Raw genomic sequence first — 14,903 nt, 5'->3', positions numbered from 1 at the left:
GACACGTAACTAGTTCAAAAAAGTGCGTGACCACGTCGTTGTTGTACGTGACTAGTTCAAAAAAGGCTTGCGCCAATATTTACGTGAACAAATAGGCTACCAACTAATGGGCTACCGACGACACTAACGCGTACTACTTCAAAATAGGCTTACTCCTACGCTGCAGAGCAACTTTAAAATATAAGAGTACGTTTGATTCTTATGGTGCTGGTCAACTATGGCAATGTTTTTATCTTCTAAAATTCGAGCAGACTTTGATACTGTAATCTATTAATCATAGGTGTCTTTATAAATACAAAAGATATTTTTTGATGATAAGTTTTTATTCGATATTTTCAGCGGAAATGAAAATCATGGTATCATTGAATTGTGTCTTTAGCCTATAGGCTGTTCTAATTTTCTAAGGCTCTTCAGTTTGTCGCATGAAATAACACTTTTCAATATACAATATGCTGTCTTGGTGTCCTATGAATAACGGCAACCTCTAATGTTGTTTATGAAAATGGCACAAAATATCAGTAAATATAAAATTCCAGTTTTTTTGCAGTTCGTGGATCACAGTTAAGAAAAAGTAGAATCCACAAAATCTGAATTTCCTTTTTTATTTGGCGAATTATGATTCTTAATTATCGAAATCTTTAGGGAGCAGTCTCAATCCTAAGATAAAGTCTCCGACGAAAGAAGTTAGCAGAACAGTAGTTCCATCTTTTAACTTAATGTATATCAGCATGGCTATGAAAGCGAAAACTCTTAAAAGACCATATTAAAGTCATTCTCATAAATATAAGCACGCGAAAGAAAAAAATTGATACATACATTTATGATTTTCAGTATTGTTCAATTTATTCCTAATCTGAATATTTTTAATTTGCGAAGTCGAAAATTTTTTGTCACAAAGATAAATTCGCAATTTTTTATAACAATAAATTGGTTAAAATACTTAATTATATAACAGAGTGAATCTAACGCATTCTATGATCATTTCGCAATTTTAACGGTAAAAGATTTTTCAACGAGAATTATTTTTTTTAAACGAGTACCAATGCGTCATTCGAAATTAACTGCAAAAACAAATCTACTAGGTGGACTGAAATAGTTCCAAGAATTTCAAATATTAACAACCTCTTAACTGTAATGCATCTAAACAAATAGCATGACTTTTTATACGAATTCAGACAATTGAATGTTAGATAGATAAATAAAAATAAAATTACAACACAATTTATAACAGCTTTTATTTTTAAAAAAAATTCAAAGCATACGATTATTTCAAATATGTTCATTTTCAGTATTATCTTGTCTTTAACTATATTATTAAGTGTAAGTATAAAAAATTCATTTCCTTAATGCTTACATTCTTATTCTTTAAGGTACTTATAAAAGTTATTAGTGATGATCAGCTTTAAAATTCAAAAGAATGAAAGAAAATTCAAAAGAATGAAAGCACTGTTTATCGTAATCATACAAGGGGCTCTATGTCTCTAAATATTTTAGGTACAAGTGCAAAAACATGATTTTGGGCAAAATTTTCGAAATTGGGTTTATTATAAATTTATAATCCCAGTTATCTTAGCTTTTTAAAAATACTTTACTTTGTTCGCGCACCAATTATTTACTAAGTCATAGCATTTTTAATATATGTTTTTTACGATTATTAATTTAACGATTATTAATTAACTCTTTAATTTGCATTTCCAGGTAAATGGAGAAGCATATTCTATGAAACATCACAGAGGTGGTCATCACCGTCATTTCAAAGAATGTCGTAAGTTTAAAGAATAATCTATAAAATTAAAATTATAAAAATCCAAAATTGGGATAAGCCAAATAACACACATTCGTCTTAATTGTGCAGAACTTCAGAAACATTTACTAATTTATACTGCCTACCTGTCAGCTATTACGGATCTTCCGGAAAATTTTAATTTCATATTAACGTGGAGCTCGCAAAATGTTTGCATTCATACTAAAGTCTTGTTTCAGCAATTTTGATTTATACTATAATTTGAACTAACCATTATGTTTAAATACAGTAGAGTCCCGATTATGCGAGTTTCCGCTTTNGTAGCAATTCTCGGGGGTTGGCGAGCGTTAGCGAGCAGGGGGCGGAGCCTCCTAGTATACTATAATTTGAACTATGTTTCAATACAGTAGAGTCCCGATTATGCGAGTTAATGTGGACTCAGATAACCGAAAAACTCAGTAAGGTGAAGAGAAAAGAAAAGAAAAAGAGTAGGTATAAATGAAATATATTTAACAAATACAAAATTTATACGAGTGCACCACATACAATTCATATTATGATTAAAAAGCCTAAACACTATACTTTACGAGAATTAAATACGAGAGTTTTTAATTAAAAAAAGTCCTTAACCGTTTTTTGTTTTACATTACTTTGGCCCTTGTTTGCAGCAATGTTTCGTCAATTTTCGGAAGGCTGGTTTCGCCTATTCTTGTTGTTCTATATATTCAATAGCACTTTCGATAGCTTTTAGTCTATTTGTATGAGAGATTTTTATGATCACTGTCTTCATCATCTTCGCTAGATTCATTTTCATTATTGACGATATTAACGATCATTTCATCGGATCAAATTGTTGGACTTCGTTTTCCTGAGTGTTTGGAAGATAAAATTCAAATAATTGCTTTCGGTGGTAGAGTTTTAAAAAATAAACTAGAACAAAAGAATTCCTTGAAATGTTTGATAGCTCAGTTAAAGCGGAAACTTGGAAAATCGGGAGTCTACTGTATAAAAAAATATTTGCTAGCTATCTTAATAACTTTAAATTATGACTAAGAGTTAATTGTTTGCCTACAATATCACCTTTTTCAGTTAATTCCCTAACACTCAGAAAAAAAAAATAATTTGGAAAAGCGTAAAAGTTGGCAAGTGTGATGGTGCAAGCAGTATGGTATTTGAGAAGCAGAATATGCATGCATAAATTTAAAGAAATGCAGAAAGTCTATGAAAACCTCAAAGCTATAGAAAGCAAAAATTTGTAAAAGAAAATAACATTACTACAAAAGCAATAAAATACATAAAGCAACAAATACAAAATTTGATTTCGTTTTATTTTTAAAAAAATCTTGTTGTTACATGTGCACAAGCAAAGCAGCATAATTTAAATACCTGAATTACTTTAAGTGTTATCACCTATTAAGTTCTATGATGTACATTATATATTTTACATTTCTGAGTAATCCGTTTTTCAAATCTAAAAAATGCATTCACATATCAACAATAAACCCATAATATTTCAACTAACCTGTAATTTTTTTAAAAGTTAATAATATGGTTTTAATGTTTAAAGCACTAATCTATCACTTCATTAGTAAGATACATAGCCTTATCCCTAGTGATGTCAGGCTTTCTCCTGAATTGTCTGAACTCGTAGTTGCAGCATTTGGCTGTCTGCGAGTTGTCCTTATCTCGAAGGTAGTATGGAAGGTAGAGGTCGGCGCATTTCAAGCAATATGATTTGCCGCTGTAGCTCCTTTGCACATGGCCGAACAACTGATAAAGATAGCATTGTGTTTGCAGCCGGCCATCCCTGTATCTTTCCACGGAGATGGAGTTTCCCTCGATGCTGTTGAGGTCATAGATATTTCTGTGGGGATCATTTTTTTCCCAGGATAACAAGGAAAATTTGAAGATCCACATATGATGGAGGCTAATGGATCGTTCTGATTCTTCTCCTGAACTGAAGTCTCTCTTTCAAGGGAAATCTACAGGAAAGTCAGTTGATAACTCTTTGAAAATGACTTCTAAATTTTTCTTGTGTTTGGGAAAAGTTTAGTTCGAGAACGGCTTCAGTTGTAGTAGTCTTCATCAGTGTCGGTGAAGGAGTAGTTATAGTTTTTTTAGAGGATGTGGAAGAAGGAGTAGGTAGGAAATCGATGATGCTAGTTGACTGAGGAATTGCCTTTGGGGTTTTTATTCTTCCGTTTTTTGGCAGTAGATGGTGCTTCTTCAAGCTCTGATTCAGAAATAAGCTGAGGGTTATCCTCAGTCTTGCTATCAGAACTCTCGAGAGTTGCAATCTTACGGGTACACAGAATCTTAGAAACAATGCTGACAGTTCTGATGATCCTTTCAAGCAAAAGCGTTCTTTTTCCATATCCTCAAGTCTTGCTCCGTAAAACTCTTCCAGCTCACTTGTTAAGAAATCCCCAAAACGCTGCGACAATAAGATCCCTCCGTGGCCGAATCGTCAGGTGGGTGATAAACTCCTTTACTCAATCGTTCGTTCGTTGTTATAGAACTGGGCATCAGAGGCTTAAATGGCCCTTATCCCATTCATCATGAAATATCCCAAAGGGATATACATAGGAAAGTTGTATTGGTGGTTAGGAAAAGAACCTGAAATGAGATAAAATAATGAAAGGCACATCTTGGCTCAAATATAAGGTTTTAAACATCTGTGTATAAGTTGCTTTTATATAGTGGTGAAGAAAATTATTCCAAATTAAATCTATTAAATTATATGATTTATTACCACTCCAGTTATTAAAATTTAATTTCTTTAACAATCGAGATTTTTTTATACATTTATAGCATATATATAAAATTACTTCCTTCCAAAGAAAAAGTAGATCATGTTAGATAGTTTGAAAAAGTGAATAGATTTACACAGCTCGAAAACTAGTTGAAACTGAAATAGGTTTACTACCAGCTTTTCATCTTTTCTCTCTCGCTTTCATCCATGCTTATAGACATTGAAAAAGTTTCAAAATTAATGAATTTGTTATCGATTTTTTACAGCTTGTGGCGAATCTGATTTCACTGAACAGCGCATTATTAATGGAAAAGTGGTCCAAGATAACAGGAAATATCCTTGGATTGTAAGTAATTATTTTTCAATGTTTTAAGAAGTCTAGTAAGCTTGATAACTGTGTTTGTTTCTAAGTTTGTTACTTTTGATTGTTTGTATGAGAAATTAATTTTTTTTTCATTTAGTAAATTTACGTAAATGGAATGGAATTTGGTTTTCATTTAATCTTTAAAAATAGGCTTTAATGCCATTTTTGAAAAAAAGAAGAATTTTCTTTAAAGTTTAAAAATGTCCTTGATATATTTTAATTCATCAAATTTTTAACAACTATGTTTTATGATAAGTTAAAATTTTTGTTCTATTTGTTATCAAGAGGAGTAGAAATTTTATATATATGTTTGAGCGCGTTCAATTTTAAAGATGTAAAAATAAAATATTTTAAATATGTTTGAAAGTACAAGCTACATGCAAAATAACTGAATATATGGCATATATTGAAAATAACTCAAAGTTGTTCGTATCAGTTATTAAAATTACCATCAAACTTTCTAAAATAACCATAAATTCCAGTTTTATACTAAAAGAATGTGAAATTTAAGTTGAAAATTTCCTTATTTTGGCGGAAACGAAGTCATAAACTAAACTGAAAGTTACGACTGTTTTCGAATGCTCTTTCCTTAGATTCAATAATGCTTTTTTTTTTTTACTAAATAATAGGCTATATTTACATAGCTGTTGTGATTTTTTGACTGTTATTCATGTCTATTAAGTCAAGTTTATCATATCTTTAGCCAATGAACTATATGACAATTCTGAAAATGGTGCAAACGTATATATATATATATTACTTAACTTTAAAAACCATTTTTTATCAACTTCAATAGAATCATAATTCAGAACATAAGATACTTATTTTTTAGGTGTCTATATTGGTTTCTGATCATCGAGTAATGAGACACTGGGGTTTTTGTGGTGGAGCTTTAATTTCTCCAACCTTTGTCTTAACGGCAGCGCACTGTTTTCCGAAATTTCAGTAGGTATTATAATTTTCTCGCAATTACACACTGTCCTTATGGTTTTAACCTTAACTGATAACTATGCTTATTAATTTGTCAAGACGCTATCTTGAGTAACGATATTAGATTCTAAAATCAGAGATGTCAACTAGCACCAGACAGCGGATAAATATTTTCGAGCGGTATACATTTAATATATCATTCTTGTTTTAGTAAATTCGATTTATATGGTTTTTACTCACTACTACTTCTAAATAATTCAAAGACGTATCTGATATGCCATTTTGTTTCAGTTTAGCAGCGTTGAGTATTTTATAAAATTAGCCAAATTAACTGAAAATCAGCAAATTTTCGTTTCGAGTTCTCTGCCGTTTTTTGAAATATTTTGTTCCTTCCGGAGCATTTGGCATTTATGTAAAATGGCCTTTTTTTTAATAAACACAACTTCTTTTTCGACGTGTTCGGAAATTCGATCCCCAGAAAAATATGAGTGGTAGCCACAATCTGGAAAATAAATATGGTCTCAATGGTTAAGTTAAGTGAAGGATCCAACCCTTATTGTTATCTGTTCTGCTCTGTTCGGTTTAGCTGGGCTCCTGAGGCCAAATACTGGCCCTTTTCCCATTCATCATTAAATACCCATAATGGAAATACATAGTACTGTTTGTACTACTGGTTCAAATGAACCTGAAAATAAAAATAAAAAGAAAGCATATCATAGGTGATACGCCGGCAAGATGGAAATGCTCCATATCGAGATCTTTTTGGTTGTAAGCAGTGGGAGAAGTAGTGTAACTACTTGATCGTCTTTGAGTAGTTCCTGAAGTTCCTTAATAAGGCTTAGGAATTTTTCAGCATTACTGAGCGCATCTTGTGTTTTCCTAGTGAAGATTCTATGATTCCGCATTGGTCTGGCACCACAGCCCGTAAAACAGGCCGGTTGATTGCCTTGGCAGTTGACCCTTATTGCTGTCAGAGACGCCAACTTGCTACGTATAGCGAATAACTAATTTCGAGTGGTAGACATTTATTGTGTGATTCTTAGCTTAGTGAATTCGATTTATAGGGTTTTTGCTCACGGCTTCTAAATAATTCAAAGCCTTATGTGATACTCCATTTTGTTTCAGTTGAGCATTTTATATAATGAGCAAAATTAACCGAAAATTTGCCTTCTTTTTATTTCTATGGATATTGTGATCGCAGCTTCTATATCCACCTGAAATTTAGCACTGTATTCTTTATCAAACGTAACGTTCACTAACCTGTCATTTCTGTTACTATCGTTATTAACATTATTCAGCAATTCACCTATATGTAATGTATCACAATCTAAATCCCCTTATCAATATTGTCCCGTATCCTAAATACCCGTATCAATATTGTTTAACATTATCCTCTTAAAATAATTCGTCAACTTTTGGTTTACGTGCATAAGTATATCGTAGCTGAGATTCACACTAAAGAGCATAATGTCCTTATTTTAGCACACGCCCGACATGTAACATTAAATGCTTGACAATTTCCAAAATATGAGACAAATTACAACAATATCATACAGTGAACTCTCACTTATGCCCAGGAGTAAGGAGCCAACGATTCATACCGAGATTCGAACCTGCATCCCCTGAGTCACTGTGACAGAGCATTAATTACTTAGCATATTTAAGTTTAGACCCTCGAACCATTAAGCTTGGATCCTAGTACGTTAAAATCCGATTACATCGAATTAATTGAAATTTGATTTTTTTTCTCGTCTACTTCTTTTACTTAACTTAGATTTATTATTTATTTATGTATTTTATTGTAACCGTGATATATTTTTGTTTTGTGTAACTGGCAACTTCGTTCCATAATTAGTTTGTTTAGGTTTTACGTGGCTTCGTGCCTGGCTTTGTGCTAAGTCTCTGTGCTAATATATAGTGAAAGCATTGATATCTTTGAGAAAGAATCTTTTTGAAAGAATTCAGAATGCGTCATATATGAGAATTGATAGGCTTGGCTCACTCGAAATAGAATGGAAGGAACGGTTGCTAACGTAAACAAATGGTCCGTTTCAACAACCAATTAGGATCGAGATACTCACACTACGTCACTTGCAGGTATCCTATTGAAGAGATGGAACCGTTAATGTTGAACAGTTTATCTGATGGGGGACTTCGCGTTGTTTAAATTCATTATGTTGAGTAAAATATTTTTCAAAACTTTATCAGTTTCTTTTCATTCCATCCATGTCTGCCTTGTTTCCCATCATTTTGTAGCACAGCATGTTTCGTGCTTTACGACCTAAAATCCAAACAGGGATTAGATGGTGATTTGTGCTTATTTATAGTTGTATATGATACTACCTCCGTAAAGGATATTATATATGGTATCCATATACCTGAGTCAACTCTAATTTTCTCGCTTTAATTACCTCATCACCGACTCTGGTTCAGCGATTTTGATTCTCAGCCAGGATGGCCTCCTTTAAACTGGACTTTTAGTGACTTTAAAATTTTTTTAAATCTCATAGTGTTCTTAGGTTGGATTTGAACTGTCCTCGTCATTCACACCATTTTAATCCACTTTTACTATTTCAACACTATTTTTTGTGATTTTACTATTTGTAACTCGCTTAATTGTTTCCTTAACCCCTTGGGGACGGTTGATTCAGAAAAGCATTCGTACAAAATCAGAATCAAGTTGTAATTAAATAAAAAACGGTAACTTAAATGTAGTCGTTGCTAATTTGACAGACTTACTTTGCTTTTACTTTAATTATTGTTAGTTTAATCATATATATAATCAATATTAATTCAAAGTATAACTAAATAGTTTTATTTTGAACAAAGTAATGGTGAATTAAATAAATCTAATAATTATAACTCCGCCCACAAATAAACTGCTAAAGAATTACTTTGATTACCAGTTTTATCTTTTTACCCTGATAGATACGGTATCCTGCTGGCACGTATTTGTGACAGTCGGCCCGAAAGGGTTAATAGGCAATTTGCCCTATGATTAGTTTTTAAATTTTATGCCATTTGATTGCCTCAATATAAGGGTCTGATGACCTAGAATGGCAATTTATATTTTATTTTGCTTCTAATATTGCTGGTGTTTTAAATTTAAATGTGCTTTTAATCCATATTTTAGAGTCGGTTGACCTGAACTTCTCATGACATACATGCCAGATATATTTGTCATGTTTTCTTAAAGATATAATATTCTGACTAATTGTAGACAGCTAATTTTGTTCAACAGTATTGCTCGCCCGCAAAGTTTACGGGCTGTTGCCATATGACTTTTGTATTTTATGTATTTTATGCACTTTAAGTATTTTATGTTCTTTACTGTTTTTACTTGGTTTTAATAAACATTTACCCGTATGCCCTGAATTGGGGCAGGTCGGGGAAAATATTTTCATGGCATCCATATCAAAACTTCGTTGTGTTTATTTTCTACAAATCTTAAATTAGGAAGTTTTGAGTTTCGCACTCACTGCCATACTTTAGTTTATTATACAAATGCTGAAATACAGGTTCTTTTCTCTTTTCCTCTCAGACCTGTAACGTGCTCGAAAATGCCTTTCATGTGCGAGGCACTAAAGGGGAAAAATATACTTGTTGGATTTTTAGGCGAAAATAAACATCAACCCGCTGAAACAGTACTTGTCAAACGGGTCATTATGCACCCTAGAAGAAAAAAGGGTACACCTGGTACTGACATAGCACTATTAGAATTAATGCATTCCATTTCTTGCACAGAATACACTAAACCAATTTGTGTCAAACCACCAGAAAATATTATTATACCGGGCAAGATAATGCATGTTGCTGGTTTTGGTCGCACAGCAATACACAGTAAGTATAGATTTTCCTTATAAATAAAGTGAGCACTTTTATTCCATGCAAGCATTTTTTTAGCAGCAAATGTTCTGAAATATTGAGCTTTATTTTAACAGTAAATGTTTTGAAATAATTTACGCACGGCAAAACTGTTCGCACAGTGTAAATTATCATGCTGTTACATATGAGGAGTTGGGTTGTTTTCACCTATGTAAGATTTGCATAAGGCGAGAAAATTACTTACTTCTTTTTTAATGTTAATATCAGCAATTTTGGAATCTTGTTACAGATTTGCGATAATTGTCTAAGATTGCTTTTAGTATTATAGTATTATTAAAAAAGTAAAAATGTTTTTAACTGCCTATGGTCATCTTGGTCGGCGCAAAATTTTACGTGAGTAAAATGTACACCATTTCTAAAATTTCTAAAAAAAATTGTGTCGATAGTTTTACCGTGCTAAATCTTCTGAAATAAAGATAATAAAGGTTATTTACAAAGACTATTACAGGAGTTAATATAGAAGTGTTCTCATTATTTTGTCCCTCACCTGCATCTTTTTAAGTAATATACTGAAATAAAAAGTTTAACATTTTGCATCGATTAAATTTCATTTTTGATTATTTCTTTTTCAATTATTTCCTCTCGTTTAACAATAAGCTTTTTTTTAAAAGGTTTATTTAAAAAAAACACATATATATTGCAAAATATTTAAAATTCATTGGACTGATAAATGGTTTTTAGTCAATGTGTTAAGGTTTTTAAAATTCATAAAATTAAAAATAATCAATCAAACATGTACTATGAATTTTAGAAAATCCGCTTTTTATTCTTTTTTATTTTTTACTGATTTATTTTGGTTCTATTAATTACTTCTACATTTCTTGCAATTGATTGTGTCTAGTAGCAGAAAAGAAAAAGGAATTTTTTAGTTTTGTAAAACTAATAAATTTTTTAAATTTTTTAATAAAGCAGCTAAAAGGCCATACTGATGTGTTATCACTATCCAGTGTTATAGATTCTTAATTAAAACAATATACATATATGCTCCGAATTTGAAAGGTATTTGGTCTGACAAAAGTTTTAAATTATAATCCTAAGGTTAAACTTATTTTTTGCAATTGCCTATTAATCGCACACCTCTGCCTTAACAGGCATACGCAACAACAACAACATAATTGCTTATTATCAGATAAGTTGACTATGAATGGTAATTTGAATTGTTAATTTAAAAGTCAGGTGGCCGAGCGGTAAGCGTATCTGATTGCGAAGCCAGTGGTTGCGGGTTCTAATCCCACTCAGGGCATGGATATGTATTGTTGTCCTCTATTGTGTGAAATGTGTGAATGTGGCCCACCCCATAAGCGGGTATCTGTGCCAGTGTGGAGTAGGTAATGTTGCCCACCTTCGTGATACTACTCACAAGGTGCTATCAAGCATAGCAAAATAAACAACACCTACGGCATCTTCCATGGCGAAGAACGATAAGTTCAGTGCCTGCCATTAAAGAAAGTAAACTTAATATTTTGTTTTGAAAATTCTGTTAGATCAGCACTGATAGTAATATTTCTCCTATTTTTTAAGTAAAGGTTTCAGTATTTTACTACGTTAGTATTTAATCGCTTTCGAGTTAGGGAAGATGCAGTTTCGCAGACGAAGTTTCGACTAATATCCTAGTTAGAGTGCTCAAAATTTTATTTGAGAGCTGTGCCTCCATGACGACATCGTAAATTTTAATCGTTTATAGATCGCTGCAAGTCAGGTGGCCGATCTGCAGCGGTGGCCGATCGCTGCAAGGATAATTTACACCGAAGAGCCATTACATTATGACCGCCTTCCATCTATAACAATGGGCTCGCCCAAGTTTTCATGGTTTCTCGCCCAGGAACACTGTTTTCATGGGGCACATTAGGACCCATAATCCTCATAGAACAATGACGAACCCTGACGTCTGTAAGCTACTTGAACATAGTTGCAGACCAGGTTCATCCATTCATGGTAGAATTGCTGTANGGATGGTGTTTACCAACAGGATAATTCACCATGTCATAAGGGTCGAATCGTCATGGAATCGTCGAGGAACATTCCAGTGACTTTCAAGTCATGTCTTAACCCCCAAATTCACCTGACCTTAATCCAATACAGCATTTGTGGTCCTACTTGGAAAACCAAATTCGTGCTGCCACGATACCCCCTCGGAAATCTTAGGGGATTGCAGGACCAGATGGTGAGAGCTTGGCACCAGATATCTCAGACTACCTATCAGCACCTTGTGGAATCAATGCCACGGTGGGTGCTAGCAGTTTTGAGGGCTAAATGTGGTCCTACATTTTATTAGCAGAGTGGTCATAATGTAATGACTCTTCGGTGTATAGAAGTATTTTCGACAATCATAATTCCTATCATTTTTTGAATAGCTTAAATTTTAACTAAAGTTGTGTGCTAGATAAGCGGTAAACAATTTTTTTTCGGCAATAGAATACTAAATAATTAACCTTTTATCGGCGGAACCCCAAAATTTTCAGATAAAGTAAATAAACAAAATTTCGAGCTCATTTGCCAAAAAAAAAAAAAATTTATTTCGAAAATTTTTTATTTATTTTTCAATAGTATTTTACTCTAAATAATTTCCTAAGGGCTAACAAAATATAAAATAGAGTTGAAAATATAAAATAAAATAAAGTACACAGTAACTTAATAAAATGTAAATATTTTTTGATAGGATCAAATTTTAATTAAATCTTTAAAAGTTTACTGGTTAAAACAAATGCCTAAATCAAGGAACCCCTTTAACTCTTCCACGGAACCCTGGGGTTCCGCAAAACACAATTTGGGAACCATTGTGCTAGGTAACAATGAAAAATACAATTTTACTGTGCTTCAAATTTAATATACTCTGACATTTTGATTCGGTTTCCCTTTTTTTTCAGATCGTTCGAAAGAACTTCGAGAAGGTACTTCACGTATTGTTGACGGCAGCGTATGTCGCTCTCGTTTTAAAAAATTCCTACCTTCAAAAGAACTCTGTGCAATGGCAAATGAACGTACAAGGGTTTGCGTGGTATTTATCTTTTCTTTTTCTTCCAAAAATAATAAAAATACGAAACAAATGTTTACAAACACACTTTACTAAAATTTACTTTCTTCTTATATCTGCCATTCCTTATGTGTAAGGTGTTAATATTGAAAACAATGATAACAACTAGATAACTGTGTAAGAAGAGAGCAAAATAAGAAGCCTGTCACTTCATGGATCAATTCAATTGCTGAGTCAGGCACTAGAAAAGTGCGCTCATCAATTCTTATAATGTATAAATGGCCATATATATATATATATATATATATANAGAGCTTTTTATTCACTTTACTTTTTTGGGATTTTATGAACTGAAAAATGACAGTTTTCGTGAGAATGACCCATATATATATATATATATATGTTGCTGTTACTTATTCCACTTGACCCAGAACAAGGCTTGACCTAGTCCAGAAGACTGTTCACCGACAGAAAATCATATACCATCGCCGGACCCTCCAGGATAAAATTCTTCTCTAGCCCATACTAGATCAGGTGTAGCCTGGTGCACATTACATTTTCGGCATACAGGGAAAGTCCTTTGACCCTGAAAAAATGTTAGTCCGCGGGTATGACCACTGATTAGTCTTGTGATAGCTGTCTGCAGTTTCCTATCACCTTTTAGCTCCAGGGCTGCCCCAGGACAATCTTATTGGTACCAATCATGACTAGGTGAAATCCTCCAAGTTCTGTTACCAAGTTCTACCTTTACTTTTGCATAGATTTCATTGTATGATAGAAGGCCACTACTATCTATAGGATCATTAGAGGCCTCCGTGGCCTGTTCATCGACCAGATCATTAAAGTACCGGTTTGCGTGGGAGGGGATCCACTGTAGATGTATGTCGTTGTGTGAAAAGTAAGTCCTCAAAAGTAAAGATATATGATGTATATATATCAAAGTATGATATATATATATATATATTGGGAGTTATTTTTTTAGAAATGTAGTTTAAATCTCTTGTACACTCTTGTAGGTTTGTCATGCTACATACAAATTATCTAAGTCAATAGTATTTCGTTTTTTAAATTTTATGGTTTATGATTTTGTTCTAAGTTAAAATATAATTTTTTAATTATGAACTATGCAAGTCATTACAATTTTCATTGGGCTTGTTTAAGGGAAGTTAATATCTTGTGCAAAGGACTGATTTGAGGACATTCAAATTTTCTCTTATTTCTAATTTTTTCAAAAGACAATACATAACAATTACAAATAAATAACAATCTCTGTTTCCTTGCACAATTACACTATGCATCTCTATTAAGCGATTGCTGTTTTCATTGCTTAATTGCATCACAAAAAATAAGGGAAAGTGGTATAAATCGGAGTATTCCTTCCATTTCCAAAATATCACTTTCGAAAACTCTCAACTATGAAACGTTTTTATTTATATTACAGTTTTACTACATTCAGGGTAAAAAATCTTTATCTGACTGAAACACGGTCCGACCCAATTCAGTAGGCTTGGAAAAACATAAATATTTTTTTCATTATTTTTTTTTATTTATTATTAATTTTTAGAACTATTTTGATACTAGGGTGATTCTGGAACTTCCGGATTCCTTGAACATAAAAACAAGTTTTATACCGTGGGTGTGGTTTCTTTTGGTGACGATCTTTGTATGTTGAACAAGCCTGCTGTGTTCACGAAAACCGGAGCCTACTTGGACTTCATCAGAGAACATGTCAAAGATCTTCCAAAACAGCCTCATGGATAGCCTTTATCATCGAGGTAGATGAAAATGATCCGTCGGGTTTTCTTCATTTTGTGAAAATAAAGACAGAAACTCATGTAAAAGATTTAGTTTTGAACCGATAATATTAAAATATGATTAAAATTCTACTTTTAGTGCCTCTGTACTTACTTATATTTTATTTATTATGTCAGGTTATCTGAATGATTAACGTGATCGTGGTACAATGAGCAAACTACATCACCAAATTATTATGTGAAACCTCGTGTTTATTTTGTTTATAGGGTTTTTACAAAACTGAACAATTTAAAATAGGCGGTAATTAAAAGAAAAACAAAATTTTTGTACTGAAAGACAAAATTATTGGAAAAATGCAACTATTTCGCTAAAGAATAACCGTAAAAGAACACCAATAGTATTGCTGGGTAGTATTGCTTTTGGTATCCGGAATCAGCCGGGAAATCTAAATAATCCGGAAAATCCAAATAAGTTGACAAGCTATACTACGTTATATAAT

At 32.6% G+C, this 14,903-nt stretch overlaps 1 protein-coding gene across 1 annotated transcript; it reads left to right on the top strand.

Moving 5' to 3' along the window:
- Positions 1-1,250: 1,250 nt before the first annotated feature.
- LOC107445811 (tryptase beta-2-like) lies at positions 1,251-14,535 on the top strand. Its single transcript, XM_043039252.2, has 7 exons — positions 1,251-1,320; positions 1,699-1,765; positions 4,763-4,842; positions 5,693-5,805; positions 9,332-9,630; positions 12,543-12,673; positions 14,231-14,535. Exons 1-7 carry the CDS (start codon positions 1,276-1,278, stop codon positions 14,408-14,410), a joined length of 915 nt encoding a protein of 304 aa, XP_042895186.2. The 5' UTR covers positions 1,251-1,275; the 3' UTR covers positions 14,411-14,535.
- Positions 14,536-14,903: the final 368 nt, after the last annotated feature.

Source organism: Parasteatoda tepidariorum, chromosome 1 (genome assembly GCF_043381705.1).
Source record: "Parasteatoda tepidariorum isolate YZ-2023 chromosome 1, CAS_Ptep_4.0, whole genome shotgun sequence".
Classification (NCBI taxonomy): domain Eukaryota; kingdom Metazoa; phylum Arthropoda; class Arachnida; order Araneae; family Theridiidae; genus Parasteatoda; species Parasteatoda tepidariorum.
This window is presented reverse-complemented; position numbering and strand designations above follow the sequence as displayed.